Raw genomic sequence first — 22,583 nt, 5'->3', positions numbered from 1 at the left:
GGGTCCTGCCTCCCTGGGGCCTCGGCCTGTGCCCTGCCCTCTGGCTAGGATGCCCTTCCCTTAAGTAATCTTCACAGACTTCAGTCTCCTCCTGGAGGTCGCCTCCTCCTGGAAGCCCTCCCTGTCCCTTCCATGACATGCAGACAGCCCAGCCCAGGCCACTGCAGGCCCCACATGGGCAGCAAGGGGTGAAGAAGGCTTAGAGGGGGCGGGTGGATGGGAAGATGAAGGCTAAGGGGAAGGGGGCCAGGAGCAATCCCTGAGGGTGGGATGGGGGGGACAGTGAACCATGGTGAACCACCCTGCCTCAGTTTCCCTCCTCCAGGCCGACCCGGCCACCCCCACCAGCACCTGTGCCTGAGGGGCAGGGCCTTCAGGAGCACTAACCCACCCGATGGGCCCATGTTCCCCGCCCCTCCCACCTCACACACACAGGCCCTCAGGCGTTTTGTTTATTTATTGAAAACAAACATCTGTGCGCTATGTACAGGCCCGGCTTCCAGGCAGGTGGGCGGGCAGGGGGCCAAGCTGGGTGGGAGAGCGACAGCAGCTGGGGGTAGGGGGGGTTCTGGCCCTCGCCTGGTCAGCAAGGCCAGCTTCTCCATTCCTGCTGCCTGCCAGCTGGCCCAAGCTGATGGCTTCCCGCTGGACAGCCACCTCCCTGCAGGAGAGCAGGGCCAGAGGAGCCTCTTCTCAAAGCAAAATAAATACGCGACTGACCCAGCCCCCTCCACAGTCCGCCCTCAGCGTCAGCCTTCATTGTAGGAAAAAAAAGCTGGTTCCAAGGCTGGGCAGGAGAAAGGCCGGCAGTGCCTGGTCCAGCCGGTGTCGCCTTGGGCGGTGAGCAGAGCTAGGAAGGGGCGAGGGGCTGGGCAGATGATGAGGCTTTAAGGCAAAGCAGGGCGAGGGTGTGCGCAGCCCGGGCCGGGTCAGCCTTTGGCACAATTGGGGGCGGCAGCCGCAGTGACCACAGGGCATGGCCGAGTACGGGGGCTGGAGGGCCAGAAGCCCCTTGGTCCTCAATCTCCACTCCAGGGCCTGGCAGGCACTGGGGGACATCTGTCCCCACGGTGGAGTCCCTGGTCCAGCTCTGAGTGGTCAGCGGAGCGTATCCTCCCTGGCCCAGCTCTGAGTGGTCAGCAGAGCGTGTCCGTGTTGAAGGACAGCTGGGCCTGTGCACAGGGGAGATCAGGCTTAGGGGGTGTCCTGTGCCACCCCCTTGTGGGGCTGAGCACACTTGTGCTGGCCTGCCCTGGCTCTCCTGCAGGCTGGGCCTGGACACAGGGTCTCCCCGCGAGCTCCCTCTGTGTCTGGGCTCTCCTGGGCCTCTGTCTGCTGAGTCTGGGGGTCACTGACTCTATGTCGGTCCCCTGTTCCCGGGCTCTGGCCCCCTCTGCCCCATCCTGGCTCTGTGCCCCTCAAAGATTCCAGCAAGTCTGGGCCCTGCGTTTGGTCTCTCCAGGCCTGTCTGCAAGTCTCCCTTGCCCACTCTGCCCCCTTGACCTCCGGACAGCAAGCATCCTGGGGCCACTTCTCCCCCTACCCTACCCGGGGCTGGAGCCGCCAGGCAGCCTAGGTGCGGTGGGCAGAGCCCTGGGCAGCCGTGAGGGCAGACTGCTCACCCGCTCCTCCTCGAAGCTGATGAGGCCCTCGTCCTCCGTGTCTAGGTCCTCAGGCTCATCTGCCACAAGTGCCCGGAGCTCCGTGGGGGCAGGCCGGGGCCGGAGCAGGCTGAGCAAGCAGCCAAGAGGGGACTGCAGTGCGGACGGCGGCTCCGTCTCCTGCTGCTCCAGGTTGTCGCTCTGCTTCTTGGCGAAGTTCACGAATACCTGGTGGGTGGGGCAGGCGTGTGGGGAGGGGGCGGGTCTGGGGTAGGGGGATGGGGAGGTGCTGGGCGGAGGGGGGCAGGGCAGGTGGGAGGAGGGGTAGGTGTGGTGTGCAGTGCCCTCGGGGCACTCACGTTGTCTAGTGTGGTCTGGCTGACCGAGTAGTCCTCGATGCCCAGCACGCCAGACACCTGCTCCATCTTGCTGAACACCTGGGCCAGCGAGATGTGCTCCGACTTGAGCTGGTACTGCACCTTTGTGTGGTGCCGCTCCTGCAGGGATGGAGATCAGAGGCCGCTGGCAGCACCCCCACCCCGCAGCACCCGCTCCGCGACCCTGCCTGGGACCACCCACCTTGAGCATAGCTTCTGGGAAGCTGCGGTTGAAGAACCGCACCACGTCCTTCACGCTCTGGCTGCTCTTGGTCCGCACCGTGATCATGTAGCCATCTCCAAACCTGGTGGGACAGGCCCATGGCCCAGAGCCCTGCGCCGCCCGGCCAGAGCACCAGCCCCCCAGCCTCCCAGCCCCACAGTCCCCACAGGCACCCCAGGAAGCCCCATAGCCTCCCACAGCCCCCCAGTCCTACAGCCCCCACAGTCTTCCAGGCCCCTCCCCTGGCCCCACTGCCCCAGGCCCCACAACCCCAGTCCCCCCAGCTCCCATGGCCCCACAGCCCTGCAGCCGCCCCCACTCTGGGCCCCACTGCCTGGTCCCACCCCTGGGCCCGCCCCGGCCTGCCCCTGGCCCCGCCCTGGCTCACCGGTTCTTCAGGTGCTGAATGCTGCCCAGGCACCGAAGGCGACCGTTCACCATGATGGCCAACCGCGTGCACAACGCCTCACACTCCTCCATGCTGCGGGACACACACAGGCTGGCACTAGAAGGGGTGCTGCGGGGTGGGGGCACGGGGGGAGGGTGGGGGCGCCCTCACCTGTGTGATGTCAGCACCACCGAACGCCCTGTCTTGATGAGGTCGAGAATGAGGTTCCAGAGGAAGCGCCGGGCCTTGGGGTCCATGCCTGTGGTGGGCTCGTCCTGGAGATGGGCGGCAGGCTCAGCCGCTGCCAGGCCCACACACCCCGGCCTGAACGCTGCCCCTGCCCGTGCTCACCAGGAAGTCAAAGGCCAGGCAGCCGCCCCCCACCCCACCCAGGGCTTACCAGGAAGATGAAGGCTGGGTACCCAATGAGGGCAATGGCCGTGGAGAGCTTCCGCTTGTTGCCGCCGCTGTAGGTGCCGGCCGGCTTGTCTGCGTACTTGGTCAGCTCCAGCTTCTCCAGAGCCCACTTCACCACCTGGCCGGGGAACGCAGATGTCAGCGCAGGCAGGGCCGCCCAGCGCGCTGGCTCCCTGCCCCACCCTGCAGATCCTCACCCGGGCCTCATCCTTCCAGGAGATCCCACGCAGCCGCGTGTACAGCTGCAGGTGCTCCCGGGCCGTGAGCTCGTCAAACAGTGCGTCGCACTGAGGGCAGTAGCCGAGGCTCTGTTGCACCTGGAGCAGCTCCTTCAGCACGCTGGGGACACGGCGGCTGTCAGCGCGTGGGGACGTGGCGGCCCCGCCCACCCAGGGTTCCCGCCGCACCTGTGTCCGTTGACAAAGGCCTCGCCCCCCGTCGTGCTCTCGTCGCCGGTCAGCATCTTGAAGGTGCTGGTCTTGCCCGCACCGTTGACGCCCAGAAGCCCGAAGCACTCGCCAGGACGCACACCGAGGCACAGGCGGTCAACGGCCAGGATGCGGCCAATCTTCCGGGACTTGTAGACCTGGCCAGGAGCCTGCCCGCTCAGCGGGGCATGGGGGCATGGGGGCGTGGGGTGCAACGCCCTCAACCCCATCCTGCTCCCACACTGCCCCTCTGGCCCCACCCAACCCAGGCCCTGCCCCACCTCCAGAGCCCAGGGCCCTGCCCACATGCCCCATGGCCCCACCCCACACAGGCCCCACCCCCAGAGCTCAGGGCCATGCCCACCCAGGCTCCACCTCCACTGCTGGGGCCCCACCCCCCTGGCCCTGGCCTTGGCCCTGGCCCACCCCACCCAGGCCCCACCCCAAACGCTCAGAGCCCACCTTGGTCAGGTTCTCAATCTTGACCATGTCGTTGTCGGCGTCTCCCCGGAGCACTCGCTGCCGCTCGCTAGCCACGTCCACATCATCCTCCACAGGCTTGGTAGACACAGGCATGCGCCTTGGGGGACAGGATGGACAGCGTCCAGCAGCTCGCCACCCCCACTGCCCCTCCCTGCCACCAGTCTCATGTCCTCTGGCTCCTTTCCCATCCCCTGCCCCACCCCCTCCTGCCCCATCCCTGCCCCCACCCTGCCCCACTCCCTGACCCCATCCCTGCTCCCGCCCTGCCCCCTGCCCCCACCGCCGCTATGCGCCCCGCTCACTGTGGCCGCCGCAGGAAGTTGTACTGGCACATGATGGTCAGGAGGAAGCCCACGACGCCCTCGACCGCCATGGCCACCAGCCCGCGGGTGACAATGTCCCATTCGAATGGGGACTTCATCTTGTCAAACTGGCCTGTGGGGAGCCAGCTCAGGGCCTGTGCTCTAGGCCTTGAGGGGCCCCAACCGCCTCACCCACCCCACGGGCCCCCTCACCAATCTTGGCGTAGTACTCGTTGATGTACTCGTTGTAGGCCATCTCCATGAGCCCGTGGCCCAGATTGTAGTTGGGGAAAATGAGGAAGCAGCTTTTCAGGTAACTGTTGACAACCTTCAGGTCCTGCGGGGTGGTCGGGGTCAGGCGCACAGCCTCCGCAGGGCCCGCCGCCCCCGCCATGTCGCCGCCACCCCACCTTGTCGTGCTCGAAGAGCTGTAGCAGGAAGGTGGCCACCGTGGCAGTGATGCCGATGAAGAGATTGATGACAATGAGGAATACGTAGGCCGAGCTGGGGACCTCGAACCAGAAGGAGGCCGGGTACATGATGGGCGTGATGGACCACCTGTGGGCAGGTGGCGGGCAGTGGTCACCAGGCAGCCCCGGCCCCATCTAAGGCCACTCCCTCATCCGCTCCCCCTTACCCATAGAGCAGGAAGAGGGAGAGGACAGCAGGGAAGTTGGTGGGCGATGTGTAGGCCGGCAAGTCGAACACAAACAGGATGATGACGCAGCAGGTAGCGGGGACCAGGTAGTTGAGCTGCAGGGGTGGGGGTGGCTGGTGAGAGACCCGGGGCAGGGCGGGGATGGGGGATGAGAAGGGCCGGGGCACCCCCGTGGCCACGCCAGGCGCACCATGTCCCACACGTAGTTCGCCAGCCAGTAGATGACGGGGTTGCAGCCGCTGACAAACTGCAAGTGCTTCGCCTTAGTGGACTTCTCGGCCACGAGGAAGACGACGAAGCTGGCCGGCACGAACGACATGGCCACGATGATGAAGATGGCGATGACGACATCCGTGCCCTGCAACCTGGAGCAAGGAAGCCCTCAGTCCTCACGGCCGGGCTGCAGCGCCCACCTGCCCCGCCTCATCCCCACCGGCCACACTTACAGGTAGTCCAGGGAGAGGCTGGCACTGGTCTTGTTCATGGGATGGTTGGTGACGGTGATGCCTGCACACGGCGGGGTGGGGGTGGCGGCTTCAGGCCTCTGCGCCATCTGGCCCAGCCCCGGCTCCTCCCCGCCCGGCCCCGCCTGCACCAGCTCACCGTAAGCTGCCGGGTTGCCCTTGCTCTTGGGCAGGTTGGCACGCAGGATGGCGTTGTTGAGGCTGTTGAGGTAGGTGGGCATGCTGTGATAGCCCTTGTTGTTGTAGAAAACCTGCAGCACGAAGAGGACAAAGGCCCCAGGAGCCCCGTGGGTCTCTGCAGACCTCAGGCGGCACCACACACCGCGAAGCCCCAGGGCCGCAGCCTTGCTCACCTGGGCAGCCCTGCGCACCGCGATCTTCCGCACCATGGGTGGGGCCCTGGTGCCAAATGAGGCTGGGATGGACTTGAGGACGTTGCCAAAGGTGATGGCCCCATACCTGGGCAGGCAGGTGGGAGGGGCGGTGAGGGTAGGCAGGCAGTGAGGCTAGAGGGACAGGAGTTGAGACCAGGTGGCTGGTAGCCGGCCGCCCTCGCCCACAGCCTCCCCACCCAGCTCACCGGTGCAGTCGGAAGCGGTCAGAGGTGAAGAGCAGGTACTCAGACACGTTGTGGCCGGTGATGTCGGTCAGGATGTCGCCTGTGACCACCCGCATCTGGGGCGGGTGCCCGCCCACACTGCTGGGGCAGGAGAAGCCGGTGCCCTGCGCGGAGCAGGTGCAGCGGACGGGCTCCCGTACCAGGTGCGGCAGGGAGGGCGCGGACGTCCACATTTCTGTGGGCACAGTGTGGTGCGGTGAGAGGGACCCCTCGCTGCCCCTGCCCCTTAGCCGGCCCCCGGAACCGCTACCTGGCCCGGCGGTGGGGGGCAGCGAGACGTTCCAGGCCTGTGGGTCCTCGTCCAGGGACGCTGGGGAGTCAGACGGGGCAGGCGAGGGTGGGGGCGGCACGAAGTTGGACAGCGGCAGCCCCTGCGTGAAGGACTCCAAGCACATGCTGTCGAAGAACCGAGCCGCCAGCAGGCGCGACTCCCCGCTGCTCAGGTTCAACGTGGGCCCCAGAGAGCCGTTGGCCGGAGACTTGAGCACGCAGGTGGCGCCCACCCCCGACGGCAGCCGGAATGTGCTCACGAGCTGCTGGGGGCTGGCGTCGGGTGACAGCCGCAGCCTGCGGGCACCCACAGTGTGAGGTGGGGCTGCCCGTCCCTGCTCCCTCGCCCACCCCACCCACCAAGGCTGCCCCCGCCAGCGGCCTCACCGGTACTCGCGACGCTCCTCGTTGGCGTAGGGGATGAAGTTGCCACGGGGCTGGGTGTAGTTGTGGTACTGGGAAGGTGACAGGGCCAGTGGAGGCAGGTCACCTGGCAGGGAGAGCACGGAGGCCTGAGCAGGTTCTGCCCACTGGCCAGCAGCCTCCAGGCCTCGGTCCCCTTCCACCAACCCCAAAGGACCCATGCCTGGGATCTGGGCCCCGAAGAGGCAGGACTCCCGGATGAACCCCGGCGTGTGCCCAGCCTCAGGTGCGGGGTGAGGCCCAGAGTCAGGAAGCTTGGGAGAGGGCATCCTCAGGGCTCCCGGTGGAAAGGGGGGACATAAGCCCGGCACGCCCGCCCAGCTGGTGGCCTACCAATCTCGGGGACGGACAGAGCCACGGTCATGGCCACGCAGACGAAGAAGGCCGGCAGCAGGATCTGGGAGAAGAGTGCCTTGGAGTTGCGGCGGGCACAGTGGAAGCGTTTGACCAGCAGCCCGTGGAACTGGCGCACCTTCAGCCACCCGCCGTCCAGCTTGCGGCTGCCCTGGCCAACCCTCGACAGGGCCTCCGCCTCAGCCTCTGTGCAGACAGGTAGGGGCTGAGCAGGTGGCTGCACGCTACCCTCTCCCCACTGGCTGCCCCCATGCCGCTCCCCTCTAACCCCGCTCCCCCTCCCCGGCTGCCCCAGCCTCACCCAGCCACACCCACCTTGCAGGCTGACGTTGTCTGGGTCCTGTGGGTTATCAAACAGGGGGCGGTAGTCGCCATAGACGTCGGCGTAGCCAGCTCCCTCGTCACCACGGGCAGAGCCCACAGACGACGCCGACTGCAGCGATGCCTGTGACTGGGCCAGCTCCGAGCACCGGGCCAGGTTGCCGGCGTGACCCTCCCCAGACACCGTGCCCTCCGCCCCGGGGAGCACGTCCTTCCTGGACTCCTTCACATCTGCCGCAGCAGAAGGGCCGAGGGGATGCTCAGAGTTACTGGCCCCTAGGCCTGCCCGGGACCCCCATGCCCGGCCTTTAACCAGTTCCCAGGGTCATACACCTGTCCAGGACCTCTGGCCACCATGACCACCCACCCAGGACCCCAGGCTAACCCTGGGGATGCCACCTAGGACCAAGGTGGCGCCCCCAGACACCAGGCAGGAGTGACAGCACAGGCCCGAGCTGGGACCTTGTGGGTGGGGTGGGCTGAGCAAGTGGCCCGGGCCCCTCACCGGCCTCACTGTTCTCCAGCGACTGATCCTCCTCCGACACCTTGAGGAACACCTCCTCCAGGGTGGTGTCCATCAGCCCAAAGCTACTGAGGTGCAGCGCGTCCAGGCTGCGCTCCAGGTGCTGTGGGGGCAGTGGAGGGGGAGGCTGCGGCAGGGACGCCCAGGCAGGGGTGCGTCCACCTCCACCGCCTGCAACTGCCCCCCAACCCTTAGGCCCTGGCCTGCTTTTGGCCCTCACACCTGGAAGAGGCGCTCGAAAGCCCCCTTCTTGGCAGCCTCGCTGGGCAGGATGTAGGAGAGCTCCGTGCTTGTGTCTGAGACCAGCAGGCAGGAGGCCACGTGCTTGCGGATGAACTGGGACACCTGGAGCTCGGAGCAGCTGCTCAGCGGGGTGCGACCTGGGGGGCTGGATGCCAGCCCTGGCTCTGTGGGGGATGTGGGAGCAGGGAGGAATTCACTCAGGGGCTAGGGGGAGGGACCCCCGATGGGAACCCAACTGAGTCAAGATATGGGCGTTGGAGAGGGCTGGCCAGGCCTCAGCAGGTATCCCGGGCCCAGTGGGTGATGGTGAGGACCCAGCCTCTCCAAGATATGGGCGTTGGAGAGGGTGGGCCAGGCCCCAGCAGGCATCCTGGGCCCAGCAGGTGACAGTGAGGACCCAGCCTCTCCAAGATATGGGCGTTGGAGAGGGTGGGCCAGGCCCCAGCAGGTATCCTGGGCCCAGTGGGTGATGCTGAGGACCCAGCCCCTCCATTGTGGATTCTCAGGTGGGGGTCCCGGGGAGGGGGTGGCCCAAGGCCAGCTCAGGCAGCTTCAACACAGACCTTGGGGGCCCCCCGACTCGGCAGGCCGCTTGACCAGCGTGAGGCGGTACCCATCACCATAGGTGCCCTTGAGGAAGAGCGGGGAGCCGCAGCACTTGAGCTTCCCGTGGGAGATGATGGCAATGCGGTCCCCAAGCAGGTCAGCCTCGTCCATGTGGTGGGTGGACAGAAGGATGGTGCGGCCTAGGGCAAGGCCAGACCCAGGGTCAGGGGGCAGGGGAGGCACCGTCTGCACCCCTGCCTGCACGGCACCCCTGCCTGCACGGCACCCCACTCACCCGGCTTGTACTTCAGGATGAGGTCCCAGATGGCGCGGCGCGCGTAAGGGTCCACGCCCGCCGTGGGCTCGTCCAGGATGATGGCGCGAGAGCCGCCCACAAAGGCAATGGCCACGGACAGCTTGCGCTTCATGCCACCTGACAGTGTCTGCACCAGCGAGTGCCGCTTGTTGGAGAGCTCCAGGTCCTCGATCATCCTGGGACAGGGAGGTGTGGCATGGGGCTGGGGCTATGCACAGCCCCAGGGCCTCTCCCCACCCGCTCCGCCCCACCCTGTGCCCACCCACTTGTCCATCTCTCTGCGGATCTCCTCCTGGGCCATGCTTTTGAGCCGTGAGTAGAACCAGAGGTGCTCCTCCACCGTGAGCCGGTCAAACAGCACGTTGTGCTGCGGGCACATGCCCAGGTTCTTGCGGATCTCATCCATCTCCGTGCGGATGTCGTGCCCATAGATGGTGGCGGAACCCGACGTCGGAGGGAACAGGCCGGTCAGGATGGACCTGGGTAGGTGGGCGGGGTCATGACCCCACGCCCTCTGCAGGGGCCCCACTCTGCCCCTGACTAGGACTCCTGCTCTGGTCAGCAGATGCCCACGGCCTCGCCCCTCTGAACACTCACATGGTGGTGGTCTTGCCCGCCCCGTTGTGGCCCAGGAAGGAGACCACTTGGTTCTCGTAGAGGTTCAGGCTCAGCTTGTTCAGGGCCAGCTTCTTGTCATCCTTGTAGACCTTGGTGAGTTTGTCCACGCAGACTACCAGAGGCAGGTGAGTGGGCTCCTCCTCCATGCCACGTGTCTCCTCTGCACCAGGGCTGTGGATTAGCAGGGTAGGGGCGGCACCAAGGCCACCCAGGACTCCGAATCCAGCGCCCACCCATGCCACCATTCTGGCGCCAGCCTCACCAAAGCGCCGGCTCTCCATGGCACAGGCCTGGTCCTCCTCCATGACACTGAGGCGGGGGGTGCGTGCCCACGGCCAGCTCCACTCCCAGGCTTCTGTCCGCCCACTGCCCAGCCAGTAGGACTTCTGCAGTGGGAAGTACCAGGGCCGGGGCAGCCCGTACATGCCTGGGGGTCGGGGAGGGGAGGGGAGGCTGACCTAGGGCCTGGGGTGACCATCCACCACGTGGGCCATGTGCCCACCCAGGGAGCCACCCGTGCTGCGTCCAGGAGTGGACCCAGAGCGCTGGTCCCCAACGCTGGCTGGGGACCCCGCCTCTCCCCTGCCCTCCAAGGGCTGGCCAGTACCTGGGTGCACAGCCTCGATGTACCATGTGAGGATGCCGTAGACCACGGCGTCCACCATCAGCATGGTGACGGCCAGGAGCAGGTTGAAGTCATCCCCCTCCACTGGGGACTGGCTGAAGGTGTGCCACTGGATGCCCACGCCAGCCACCTCGTACAGTGCGAAGTACTTGGAGCCCAGGCCAAAGGCCGTCGTGGACATGAGGGACTGAGGAGGCAGTGGTGTCAGCGCGTGGGGTGGCCAGGCAACCCAGCAGCCCGCCTGCCCGCGACTCTCACCGCGATGCACTTCTCGAAGGCTGTGATCTTATCATGCGCCACCTCCTCTCGGATTGCCACATACATATAGGGCACGTAGCTCAGGAAGTAGATGATGCCGCCGCAGGCAGAGGCCAGCTTGGCCTTGGAGTACAGCACGGACACCAGGAAACTGGGTGGGCAGGGGCCATGCGCGCCGTCAGCCACCCACACTCCTGGCCTCCTGGGCAAGCCTCTGCCAGGGTCCAGGGGGCTCCGAGAGGGTGTGGGGTGAGCTTGCTGGGCCAGTGCCTGCCCCAGGTCCCTGCCACCATGGCCCGTGCTCACCAGAACATGATGGTGGCCACGGCATAGACGGCCAGGAAGAGCCAGATGATGACCACGTGGCTGTGCATGAGCACCTGGCCATACTTCAGGATGGCGGTGAGCGCTGTCACGGAGATGGACAGCTGCACAAAGCCGGTGATGAACCAGGCCACCCAGTGCACCGCGTTGTTCAGGCCCATAGTCTTCATCACCTGCGGGTGGGCCAGGGGCTTGGGGCAGGCCCCGGGGAGGACGCCGCCCCTCCCTGCCAGCCCACGCCTCCAAGGAGGGTCCCGACCCGCCGCACCTCCTTGAGCCGGTGCTCCTTCTCCGCCACGATGTGCTGGATGGTCATGGCCACGGAGTAGACCCAGGAGATCACCATGCACAGCGGCATCATGTGCTCGATGACGAACAGGAAGCTGTGGGGAGGCCACGCTCAGGCGCCACTCAGTCCCTGCCCCAGCCCAGCCCCGGGCGCCCGGCACTCACTCATCGCGCGTGTAGCAGGGGTAGGGGAACATCTGCACGTAGCTGCCTGGCTCCACCACGTCGTGCCCCACAAAGGTGTCGATGATGGCGCGTTCCATCATGTCTGTGGGTAGGGGCCGCCATCAGGTGCCGGGCAGGCCCTCCTGTCGTCCCACCTGTCCTCCCCCATGAATCCTGAGGCCGGTCTTCCGGGCCCGCCCCTCACCCTGGATCCAGACGAAGCCGTAGAGGAAGTAGAAGCGGCCGCCAGTATTGGGCCCAGGCCGCCAGTAGGCGCGGCGGATCTCGTTGGTTTTCTCGGTGAAGCTGGAGTTCTGGCGGATCTTATAGTGCACGTGCGGCGGGAGCGAGCCGTCCTTCCGGGTCTGGAAGATCACACCTGGGGCCGGGAGGTTGGGGCGGGGCCAAGATGTAGGGGCGGGGCCAAGAGGTGGGGGTGGGGGCAAGGCACGGGGGCGGGACCAAGGCGTGGGGGCGGGGACAGGAGGGTCCAGGGAAAGGTGGGGCAGGGCTGGGGTGGGGGCCCCAGGGTAAAGGTGGGCAGAAGTGGGGAGGTGCAGGGAGGGGGCGGGTTGTGGGGTGGGGCCGTTTGGAAGGGGCAGGGGTGGGGAAGGGAAGTGGCGGGTGAGGGGGCAAGGCCAGGGCGGGACCAAGGAGTGGGAGGGCACAGGGGGACAAGTGGGGCTGGGCTGGGGAGGAAGAGGTCTGTGGCGGGCTGCGGCGGAGCGGGGAGGGCAGCTCACTGGCAAACACAGTGACGTTATCCTGGTAGGCCTGGTTGAGCGTGTAGTTGACAATGCTCTCCTCGTCCGGGAAGCCCTTGAAGATGTCCACGCTCACCTAGGGGGAGGGGCATCGCTGGAGCCCTCTGGGGCATGCACGAAGCAGGGGGTATGGGGGTTGGCTCGGCGGCCCCACCTCACCTTGGACATGAACTGGATCCAGCCGCAGGCCGCGTTGTCAATGGTATCCAGCTGCTGCAGGAGGGCCATGCCACTGGGCAGCGAGAAGTTGTCCTGTCTCAGGGCCGGCGGCAGCTCATCCAGCGACAGGTTCAGTGCCTCGGGGTGCAGCCGCAGCTCCGCTACGTACTAGGGGTAGAGGAGCAGCTCAGAGGGGGGCCTGCAGGCCTGCCGAGCCGGGCAGAGAGGGGCTCCCCGCGCCACCTGCGGCTGCCTCCCTCGTGGGCACCCTTGGCACCTGCTGTAGCCAGTGCAGGTGTTGCTGCAGCCTGCCCTGCTCCAGGAAGCTGCGAATCTCGGCCGAGATGTTGAGCCAGACCTGGGCATAGTGAGTCACGTTGCCCACAAAGGCAAAAGTCTCATTGGCCTGCAGAGGGTGAGGCAGGGGCATGGAGTTTCCTGACGGCCCCCCGCCGGCTTGGGGGCTCTCACCCCACTCACCTCCCCAGTGGCTGACCTGTTGAAAACAACCAACCCTCCCCACCTTTTTTTTTTTTCCCCGAGACACGGTCTCAGTCACCCACGCTGCAGTGCAGTGGTGCAGTCCCGGCTCACTGCAGCCTCCACCTCCCAGGCTCAAGGGATCCTCCCACCTCAGCCCTCCAAGTAGCTAGGATTACAGGTGCCCATCACCACACCTGGCTAACTTTTTTATTTTTGGTAGAGATGGGGTTCCGCTATGTTGCTCAGGCTTGTCTCAAACTCCTGAGCTCAAGCGATCCTCCCACCATGGCCTCCCAAAGCGCTGGGATTTCAAGCATGAGTCCCACGCCCGGGCTCTCCACACCTTTCTGCAGTGTGCACGTGAAACCTGCTTTGCCCTCCACTCCCAGGGCAGCATGGCCTCCGGACCCCCAACTGCCCAGCTGTGCCCACCAGCTCCTTTGCTGGACCTCTCTCCATGTGTCCCTTAAGCACCCCATGCTCCACCCTCATTTCTCCCACCCTTATTCTAGGGACCCCCCTCTACACCCAGGATTGGCCTCATCCACAGGCCCTCCCCTCCCAGGCCAACATCCAGCCCTGGCCTCTGCTTGTTCCAGACAGGACCTCTCACCCAGAACGCAAACTACCCAGCTGCCCGCCCACGGAACACTCTGGAAGGTCTCCGGACACACCCATCCTCCACCAGCACTGCCCTGGACCGGCCACACCCAGCCGGGGGACCCTGCCGGAACAGACTCTCCAGTGCCTTCCCACAGCAGCCCCTCCCTAAAGGAAAAGCAGCCCCCTGGTCCCCCACCTGCAGAGCCTGTGTACCCAAAGCTGCACCCCGGTACCCCTCCCATGTCAGTTCTGCCGACCCCCTCTGCCCAGGGGTCCCAAGCCTGCAGAGACCCCCTCCCACTCTGCCTGTCAAGTGTCCTAGACCCGCGCACCTTGAGGATGACGCGGTCGACCTCAGAGCCGGCAGGCGCGTACAGGATTTTGGGGTTGCTGGTCATGAGGTGCACGAGGAGGCCCAGGTTCCGCTGCTCCTTGCTCGTGAAGCCCAGGGAGCTCATGTTGCCCCGCCGCAGCGCCTCGGGCTCAATGGTGCTGGGGCAGGGGACAGGAGGTGGGGCCAGGCCATTAGGGGGCGGGGCCGCAAGTGGGAGGGGCATCGGGATGGGGCGGGACTTCGGCGCACAGGGCAGGGCGCCAAATGAGACCTCCAGAGCCAGGGCCTAGAGTCAGGGCTCAGGCCCTGCCCCTGGCTGTCCTCCTCACCCCCATTCCCCTGCCGCCCACCTACCGGTTGTTGCCACACAATATGGGCTGCAGGCCGGCCCAGAGCTGCACGAAGGCTGAGCACTGGCCCTGCAGCGTGTCCGGGGAGGCCGGTGCTGCAGCAGAGGCTGCGCCCTCCTCAGCGGTGGCGTTGGGGCCCACGAATGTCCCTGCCCCAGTGCCATTGGCCACCCCACCCGCACCGCTGGCTGGGGGTCCGGGGGTCCGGCCAGTGCAGGCACCCTGGGGCAGTAGCAGGGCCAGGGCCGACAGGACATCCACATCCTGCAGAACCTTCTGGGCATCCAGCAGGTCCCCCAGAAGCGCCTGCAGCCTCCGTGGGGATGGCGCCTGTGGCGGGGAGTCTGAGCCGTTGAGGGCATCCAGGCCCAGCTGAGAGGAAACAGGCATGTGGGCAGTGAGGGGTAAGATGGACTGCAGGTGGGTGATAGGTCAGGTGCGTAGCGGGGAGACAGCAGCTGGGAGGCACAAGCTGGGGATGCTGGGAGGGAGTCTGTAGCCTGGGTAACGGGAGCCCAGGACAGGAGCTGGGATGGTGAGCAGGGGTGGGGCACCAGCCATGGCGCCATTAGATACCCACCCACAGGCAGCATCCCACGCACAGCCTGGGCCCAGGAGCCCCGAGCTCTCCAAGCAGCCCCAGCCCCTCTTTCAACTCAGGCAGCAAGCAGCAGGCAGTGGGCAGGCAGGGCCTCACCTGCTGGGAGACCTTGGCCATGTCCAGCTGGTTCCGGAGCTCATCGGCCAGCCCAGAGAAGCGCTTGGCACGTGCAGCAGCCTGCCCACTGCAGACAGCATCCTGGTAGCCCTGCAGGGCCCCCTTCTGACTCTCAGGCACAGTGAGGATTCGGCCCAGCTTCCCGGAGCCTGGCGTGCAGGTGAGCTGCTCCAGGAGGGCAGGAGCCAGCAGCAGCTCCTGGGGTGGGCACAGGGATCAGTGGAGACACAGCAAGGACTTTGTCCCCAACCACCAGGGCCTCAGGCTTCAACCTACCCCACCCACCGGCTGGCTCTGGGGCTGCCTGGGTCCTACGACATGCCTCTACCCCTTGTGCCTGCCATAGACCCCTGGGACCCTCCCCCTCTCCCAGGAGGAGCTCCAAGTCACTAAGGGGGCCCTTTCCTCACCCACGGAGCAGAAGCACCCCCAGAGGCAGGCAGCACTCTAGTCCCATCCCACACATGGATGCCCTAACCTCCATCCGGAACAGGGGATTGCTCCCTAGGTGGCTCCAGGGCTCCTGACCCTTGTGGAGGCCGGACTGTGAATCCAGGGCAGACGAGGGACCAAAGAGCAGGTGGTAGACCTGGGAGGTGTGGGGGCGTGGCTCAGATGGGGGTGTGGGGGCGTGGCTCAGATGGTGGTGTGGGGGCATGGCTCAGATGGGGTGTGGGGGCATGGCTCAGATGGGGTGTGGGGGCGTGGCTCAGATGTGGTGTGGGGGCGTGGCTCAGATGGGGTGTGGGGCGTGGCTCAGACGGTGGGGGCGTGGCTCAGACAGAGTCCTGAGGATGGCTCAGCAACCAGGGGGCATGGCGGGGGCAGAAGGGAGTGGCCAGGGCTGGGAGCTGTCCTTGCCTCACCTCGGGAGGGTCCACACGGGCGGCCAGGAGGGCTTGGGCTGTGCTATTGGGCAGCGACAGGTTTTGCGTCAGGAAACGCCAGAGCTCCTGCGGGTCTCTGGCCACCGAGTCCAGAGAGAAGGAAGACACTGGACAGGCAGGAAGGCGAGGCTGAGAGGCCGCTGCACCTTGGCAAGGTGTCCTACATGGGCTCGGAGCCCAGCCCAACACCACAGCTCTGCCACTGCAGCCTGTGCGTGGCTGGGAGCTCAGGGCAGGTGGAGGGGCCCAGGGTGGACGTGGGTTTCAGCCCAGTGACAGCAGAGCTAGGCCCGCAGCCCTGTCCCCCAACTTCCCTGCACAAGGCACACCTGTGGATCTGTCCAGGTGGCTCCCCGAGGTGCCTGGGCCCGCACTGAGGGCCTCCAGATGCTGGCGCAGGGCCTCGAGCTCTGAGCCCAGGCTGGGCCGCGCTGGGTCGAACAGGTTGCCTTCCTCCACCACACGGTCCAGGCGCTCGAGCAGCTGCGTGACCCTGCACCAGGGCGGATGTCACTCACTGGATGGGCTGGGGAGGGGTGGGTACTCCGAGGGACGGGTGGGCACTCACGTGGAGTTGGCGTACTGCAGGAAGCCGAACTCGTCCCGCTGGCCGTCCGGGCACAGCGACTGCATGACAGGCAGAATGCCGGCGGACGTCAGGGGCGCCGCTGTGTAGAAGGCTGGCGGACCCACAGGAGAGGGCAGGGTCGGGGGTGAAAGGGGAGAGAGAGAGAGAGGAATCCAGAAGGGGAAGGAGACGGAGGCCGAGAGGAGAAATTTAGAGAAAGTCAGGAAGGAGAAGCAGCGTTAGGGAGGAGGCAGCACAGAGCCCTGGCCCCAGCTGGGCTACAGGCTAAGCATTCTGGGGCGAACGACTCCAGCAGGTCAGAGGTCAAAGAGCCACTCACCACCCCTTCTGCCATAACTCCTAGAGCATTCGTTTCCCTTCAGCCAGTGCAGGCCCACGTGCCCTGGCACTCTCCCCCCGAAAACATTTCAGCTGTGGCACTGCCTACAGAGACCAGGGGAGGACATGGGACCCCCTCTGGGCAGTGACCTCTGACCTCTGGCCAGCTGGTTAGTGGAGTGAGTGCAGGAGTCTGAAGGAGTATGAAGGGAGAGTAGCCAGGCCGCTCCAGCCCCAGCCCAGGCCAGCCCATCCTCAGCCCAGGCCAGCCCAGCCCAGCCGAGCCTCCGCCCAGGCCAGCCCAGACCAGCCCAGCCTCAGCCCAGGCCAGCCAAGCCTCAGCCCAGACTCCGCCCAGAAGCCGAGGCGCCCCACCCCTAGAAGGCAAGGCCAGGCAGAGAGATGCTGCCTCAGCTTGACCCAGGCAACAGTTGTGGCTTTAGGTGGCCCGGCCTCTCACTCCCTACCACGGCCCACTTCACTGCCCACCACCCCCCATCTGGAGCCAGCTGTTCCTGAGGCCGGCAGGGGGCCTGGGAGGGCTGTTAATGAAAGCGGGGAGGGCGCTCAAGCCAGGACGGCCCATGGGCCCCCTGCAGCTGCTGCCCAGGCCAGCCAGGAGGAGGCGGCCGCTCACTTACAGACTGCATGCCAGCCGAGGACAAGAGACCATGCGGGGGTGGGGGGGTCAAAACAGAACAGAGGAGACCAGTGAGTGCCCACATCACCAGGAACAGGCATTGGCATCACCATTCGCGGCCACAGGCCAGCCCCGACCTCCACAGCCCAGCCAGGAGGCGCGGCCCAGGACCGCACAGAGGAGCAGGCACCGCACCTCAGGGACTCTGGGAACAGGACGCCCATGTGCAGATGTGCACACACAGCGCAGGCGTGCGAGGTGCCGGGAGGGCTCCCCCTCCGCGCTCCCCCAGCTGTGCCCGGGGCCTCCTGCCACGCTCACCTTCCTTCACGGAGATGGTGGGCTTCTTCTGCCGCAGCCCCAGCAGGATGAAGAACAGCACCAGGGGGATGAAGATCTCGAAGGCCAGGACCCACTGGAAAGGGTGGGCCCAGTGAGGGACAGGACAGACCTGTGCTCGCCCAGGCCCTCCCCAGCCTTCCACAGGACCGGCCCAGCCCAGCCCAGCCAGGACCACATGCTCCCTGGGGCCAGGGAAGGTGGGCACAGGCCCTTCGGGACCACTGAAGGTCTGAGCCCCTTCCAGGGTACTGAGGGTAAGGATTGTCTGGCTCAGCAAATCAGGTTTCTGGTCCCCAGCCCACAGTGGGCCTACCTGCCCTCTGAGGAGCCTCAGGGCCTACCATGATGAATTGGCCAGCTTGTGGTCTACTCTGACCCATGTATATCCCAGCTCATCTTCTTCCTCTCTACCTCCAGGGCTACCTGGGCAAAATCTTGAGGACCATCTGAGCCACTGGCCCCACCTACAGTTCTCACACTGCCCCGGGTTCACCTTCCTCCCCCTTCCTCCCCACCAATACAGGGGCCTGGGGAGATGAGTAGACCTGGTTCAGAGACGCCTGGCCTGAGCCCAGGGCCCTGAGCCTCGGAGAAGACCCGGTAAGGGGTCTGACAGCCCCAGTCCCTGAGGCAAAGGCACCTTTTTTGTTTGTTTGTTTTGTTTTGAGATGGAGTCTTGCTCTGTTGCCCAGGCTGGAGTGCAGTGGTGCAATCTCAGCTCACTGCAAGCTCCGCCCCCCGAGTTCACACCATTCTCCTGCCTCAGCCTCCCAAGTAGCTGGGACTACAGGTGGCCGCCACCACACCCGGCTAATTTTTTCTATTTTTAGTAGAGATGGGGTTTCACCATGTTAGCCAGGATGGTCTCGATCTCCTGATCTCGTGATCCGCCTTCCTCGGCCTCCCAAAGTGTTGGGATTACAGGCGTGAGCCACTGCGCCCGGCCCAAAGGCACCTCTTTCTGCCCTGTTCCCTCCCCTGACCCGGGGCAGCCAGTCTTGGGCCTTGAAGTTCAGTTTCCCCAGGTCAGCTCCTGCTAGCCCAGGCTGGGCACCAAGGTGAGCCCTAGCAGGACCTGCGTGGAGTGAGAAAGAAGCACTTTGCTCACTTCACCTGAAAACCAAGGACTTCACTGGTTCTTGTATCCCAGCCCCCAGCTCAGGGAGGAGGAGGAGCTTGGGCCAGCTACTCTCAGGAGAGCCCTTGGCAGACCAGCCCTCTCTGAGACCCACAGGACAGAGGGGCCCTGCCCTCAAGGGCGAGCACCCAACTCGGAGGCATCCTTTGTCCTCATCCCCATCCCAAAACCCTTCAGAGCCCCCAGTGTGCTGTGTGGTCCGGGCCGAGCCCCCGGTCCCTGGGGTGGGGGCGGCTGCTGTGTTTACTGTGCTTGGACAATAGGGCTCTGTGGCCGGGAACATCATGCTGTGGGTGCCCCATGCCCGCCCCAGCCTGTGCCAGCCTCTACCCACTCCCTGAGCCAGGATAGAGCCCAGGGCTCGTCGAGGCACTGTGGGCACCAACAGGCACCAGGGCGAGGGTGGCTGCCGGACTGGGGCAATGTCAGAGGCAGGGGTCACAGCGCAGGGCGCCAGCCCTGCCCACACCCGGCCTGCTACGGGCGCTGTAACTGCAGCAACAGGCCCAGCTGCCTTCCCCATTGCTATAGCAACGGCCTCGCACGAGCTGCTGGGAGGAGGAGGAGAGTCCTGGCTGGCGGGCGGCAGGCGCCACAGGAGCATCTGGTTACAGGCGGCAGCACAGGTCTGGCACGCCCTGGGTGCCCCACATGGGTGCCTCCAGGTGGTCCAACCTCCGTCCCTCAAGACCAACCCAGTGCCTTCACATCGCCTGGAGGCCTGGGTGCCCTCTCTGGGCATGACCCCTCCCTGTAGCTCCCGCCTACTGTGTCGGAGGGAGAACAGGTGAGATCCGAAAGTGGCACTGCCACCTGCCATCCCAGTGACTTCATGACAGTGAGCCTGTCCCTTCACCAAGAACAGCCTGTAGCCCAAGGGCAGACCCACGTCCAGCTAACTAAGAGGAGGTAGGTCACACAGACAGGGGAACTGAGGCAAAGAGCTTGGAGGAGTCTGCTAGCAGCACGGAGGTCCTTGGTACCCACCCACCAGACCCTGGGCTCTGCCCAGGGTGCACCCCTGCCCCAGCAGGGCGCATGGCACGCAGGCCAACCTCTGTCATCCAAGCCTGGCCACAAGAGTCCAGCTCTGATGTCTAAGATCCTTCCCAGGAAAGCAGGGACCTGGTAGGAGTGTGCCCAGTGTCCGGCCAGCCCCAGCCCCACATCACAAGCCTGGCAAGGACTCAGCCTCCCTGGGGGAAACAGTTCCCCACCTGCTCCAGCCACAGGCTAAGGACCTCCACTGTGGCCCAGTGGGCCTCTGGGAGCCCTGTAGGGTGGGGACCCAGAAAGGTCCTGGGGGGCAGTCCAAACTAGCAGCTGGGAGCCACTCTTGCGGTCAGGACAGTACACACTTCCCACCTGCTTGCCAGGTGTCCTCATAGGCCACACTGCCTTCCCTGAGCATTGTCCCCACTGGAACAGGGGCCACCATTCCAGCCTCTGCTCCCAGGCCCAGTGGGGACCTTCCTGACAGCAACCTCCAGGGGCTAATAGTAATGCATGCCACATGCCACATCCCTGTTCCCTTGGCCCTGCTTTGCTGTCTCCAGTGACCCAATGCCAAGGACTGCAGGCCTGATCCATGGGACTCCACTCAGCCAGTTCCAGGTGCCTGGCCAGGGCGTGTACCTAACCCAGGCTCCCTGCCAAGGCCAGGTGCCCAGGGGAATCCTGCCAGCCATGGTGATGATGGCCACCCCACCTGACTGCAGCCTCGGTTTCCTGCAGTGCATGTTGAAAGATAAACAGGCAGGGACTGGTGCAGCCCAAGGGGTCCCGCCCGGGCGCTGACTGGGCAAGAGGATGTGTCCGCCTCAGGCCCCCACCTGCTCTGGGCCCTGGCCTGGACAATCCCAAGGGCTTTCAGAAACCCAAGCTGGCCCAGGCCTGGGGCCTGGGAGGTGTCCCTTCCCTTCCCAGGCTGGAGCCAAGCTGGCCAGCTGGGGGTACGACAGGACACCCATACCCCCAAGCCCCTCGCTCCACACAGGACTTCTGTCCCTGACGGCTGTGTGTCCCGCACCCTCAGGTCCACTGGCTGCCCAGGCAGTGCTGGGAACCTGGTGGTCACAGCTCCAAACTGTAGACCCAGCCCCCAGAGGAGGTGGGGGACCAGAAGGGAATAGAGTGGATCAGGCTCAGGGAGAACTGACCCCAAAGGACAAAGGGGTGCAGAGATTCAGGCTGGCCGAGGCTAGCACAAGGACGTTCCCAGTGGCGAGAGCATGAGCAAGGGTCATGGATGTGCCAGGAGGGGTGCGGGGGAGGGGAGGCGGAGAGATGCCTGGGACCAACCTCTATGGCAGGCCTCGGCCCAAGGGCAGGGAGGGGCAGAGGGAGGGAAGGGACAGGGTCTCCGCTGGGGCCCCAGAGAGGCTGGGCCCAAGGACCATGGAGCCTCAGAGTTGGATAGAGCCCCCCAGGCCTGCCCTCTGTCCTGGGAACCAGGGCCTCCCTTGAGCCAGAGTCCTGAGAGCCGCTTGCCCCCCGCCCACAGCGGCCCCAGAGAGCGCGCTGCAGAGGGCACGGGTGCCGTGACTCAGCCGAGCACCGCGATGTCAGCGGACGCGGGACCAGGCTGGCCACGACCGAGCCACCTCCCCGGAGGCCGCAGCGCCGGCAGCGGAGAGCAGGGCCCGGCGGGGAGGGGGCTCGGGCCCGCGCCGCCCCCAGCGCCCGCCGGGGTCCGCGCGCGCCCGGCCGTCCGCACGTGCGCGCGGGGAGCGCGACGCTGGCCGCGGTGCGCGCGGCCTCGGGCTGCGGGCGGGCGCGTGGGGTGGGCTCACCGGGCTCCGGCGCTTGAGCGTCACGTTCTTCCAGAGCAGCAGCTGCAGCTGGTGCAGGAAGCCCATGGCGGGGCCGCGCTCCGCCGCCTCAGCGCCGCGGCCCGCTCCTCTGCGCGACCCGCCGGGCCCCGCCGCCCGCCGCGCCGCTGGGCATCGCCCGCGCGGGGGCGGGGCGCTCGGGCGTCCGGGACCCGATCCGCGCTGGCTCCGCCCCGGCGGCCGCGGCGACAGCGACTCTGCCCGCGCCCCGCCCGCCCCCGCTTAAAGGCGCCGCGCTCCGTCCGCGCCCGCCAGGAGGCGCCCGCCGCCCGCGCTGCGCCCGGGACCGACCCGGGCCCGAGACCCTGCGCGCGCCGCCGCCGGGAAGCCTCCCGGCCGCCCCTCGCCGGGCGTCACGCGACGCGCCCACATCCAATCCGAGACCCCGGCTCAGCCCTCGTAGGCCAGGGGACCCTCGGGCGCTGCGCTCTTCTCCCAGAGGGATCCGGCTGCGCCCACCGTGCTGGCGACTCTGCAGAGGCGCCCCAAGCCTTCACTGTCCCCGGGGCGCGCCAAGCGGACGCTGATGAGGCGCCAGCTCACCCCCATAAAGGTCTCCTGTGTGCCTTGTAAACCAGCACTTGGAGTCCAGGTGGCGCCCAGCTGGAGGGGAGGCAGGGCGGCCCGGTGGGTCGGTCCTGCGGTTCCGAGCAGCCAGCGGAAGGGGGAAAACCCGAGGCCCCAGGAACGCTCGCCGTGGGCGGAGCAGGCAGGGGACCGAGACTGCCCCTGCTGCACGCGGCTCATTTTTCACCCCGTATCCGGGCAAGTCTGTTCTCTGCACCGAGAGTTCAGGGTCAGGCGGTTCTGCGGCTGTAGCTTGGCACCTGCCGGGGCGCCCCGGGGAGGTGGGGCAGTTCCTCCGCGTGGCCTGCAGAGGGCGACAGAGGGCAGGCTGGCCCCATGGGTGGCTCTGACGGCGCCTCCCAGCCTCAGTTTCCCTACCTGTGAATGGGGTGAAGTAGGGCTGTGTGGTGTCCAGTGTCTGGGCGCACATAGAAGGCTCACCCTCAAGTGAAAGACCTCTGGGGCCACAGCTCCCCACTTCCAGCTCCTTTGCAGCAGGAAGGTGACCCTGGGCTGGTGGATGAGGATCAGCCTCCCACCCCAGCCCGCAGCCTCAGGACACTTGCTTTTCCCTGCTTAGTCCACAGGGCTAGGTCAGGGCAGGAAGCTACTAGCAGGTGTTTCCC

At 66.2% G+C, this 22,583-nt stretch overlaps 1 protein-coding gene and 1 non-coding gene across 6 annotated transcripts; both read right to left on the bottom strand.

Moving 5' to 3' along the window:
• Positions 1 to 442: 442 nt before the first annotated feature.
• On the bottom strand, positions 443 to 22,152 carry ABCA2 (ATP binding cassette subfamily A member 2). 5 transcript variants are annotated; one of them, XM_077966926.1, is made up of 49 exons: positions 22,004 to 22,152; positions 17,401 to 17,504; positions 17,081 to 17,083; positions 16,101 to 16,212; positions 15,862 to 16,025; positions 15,512 to 15,639; positions 15,124 to 15,234; positions 14,625 to 14,843; positions 13,932 to 14,299; positions 13,576 to 13,735; positions 12,435 to 12,563; positions 12,158 to 12,325; positions 11,978 to 12,074; positions 11,440 to 11,613; positions 11,235 to 11,337; positions 11,050 to 11,164; positions 10,764 to 10,954; positions 10,458 to 10,608; positions 10,182 to 10,386; positions 9,837 to 10,001; positions 9,554 to 9,734; positions 9,223 to 9,435; positions 8,936 to 9,132; positions 8,658 to 8,840; positions 8,074 to 8,258; positions 7,834 to 7,954; positions 7,323 to 7,559; positions 6,987 to 7,193; positions 6,618 to 6,720; positions 6,211 to 6,527; positions 5,922 to 6,135; positions 5,695 to 5,800; positions 5,481 to 5,592; positions 5,324 to 5,384; positions 5,068 to 5,242; positions 4,857 to 4,972; positions 4,630 to 4,777; positions 4,433 to 4,556; positions 4,220 to 4,352; positions 3,897 to 4,014; positions 3,414 to 3,592; positions 3,204 to 3,345; positions 2,990 to 3,124; positions 2,761 to 2,864; positions 2,590 to 2,682; positions 2,181 to 2,283; positions 1,961 to 2,098; positions 1,623 to 1,829; positions 443 to 1,172 (listed from the first exon to the last, which is right to left on the bottom strand). In XM_077966926.1, the coding sequence occupies exons 1-49, from the start codon at positions 22,135 to 22,137 to the stop codon at positions 1,137 to 1,139; spliced, it is 7,389 nt and encodes a 2,462-aa protein (XP_077823052.1). In that variant the 5' UTR covers positions 22,138 to 22,152; the 3' UTR covers positions 443 to 1,136. The 5 variants fall into 5 exon arrangements, with proteins under 5 accessions (XP_077823052.1, XP_014971782.2, XP_077823053.1 ...); XM_015116296.3 differs by lacking the exon at positions 22,004 to 22,152 and adding an exon at positions 21,352 to 21,514 and having other exon boundaries at positions 17,401 to 17,494; XM_077966927.1 differs by lacking the exons at positions 17,081 to 17,083; positions 22,004 to 22,152 and adding an exon at positions 21,352 to 21,514 and having other exon boundaries at positions 17,395 to 17,494.
• MIR1232 (microRNA mir-1232) lies at positions 4,557 to 4,629 on the bottom strand. The gene has a single exon (NR_032306.1). It is a non-coding gene; the product is annotated as a microRNA mir-1232 (primary transcript).
• Positions 22,153 to 22,583: the final 431 nt, after the last annotated feature.

Source organism: Macaca mulatta, chromosome 15 (assembly GCF_049350105.2).
Source record: "Macaca mulatta isolate MMU2019108-1 chromosome 15, T2T-MMU8v2.0, whole genome shotgun sequence".
Classification (NCBI taxonomy): Eukaryota; Metazoa; Chordata; class Mammalia; order Primates; family Cercopithecidae; genus Macaca; species Macaca mulatta.
The sequence above is the reverse complement of the archived record's forward strand: the minus strand, read 5'-3'. Positions and strand labels throughout refer to the sequence as shown.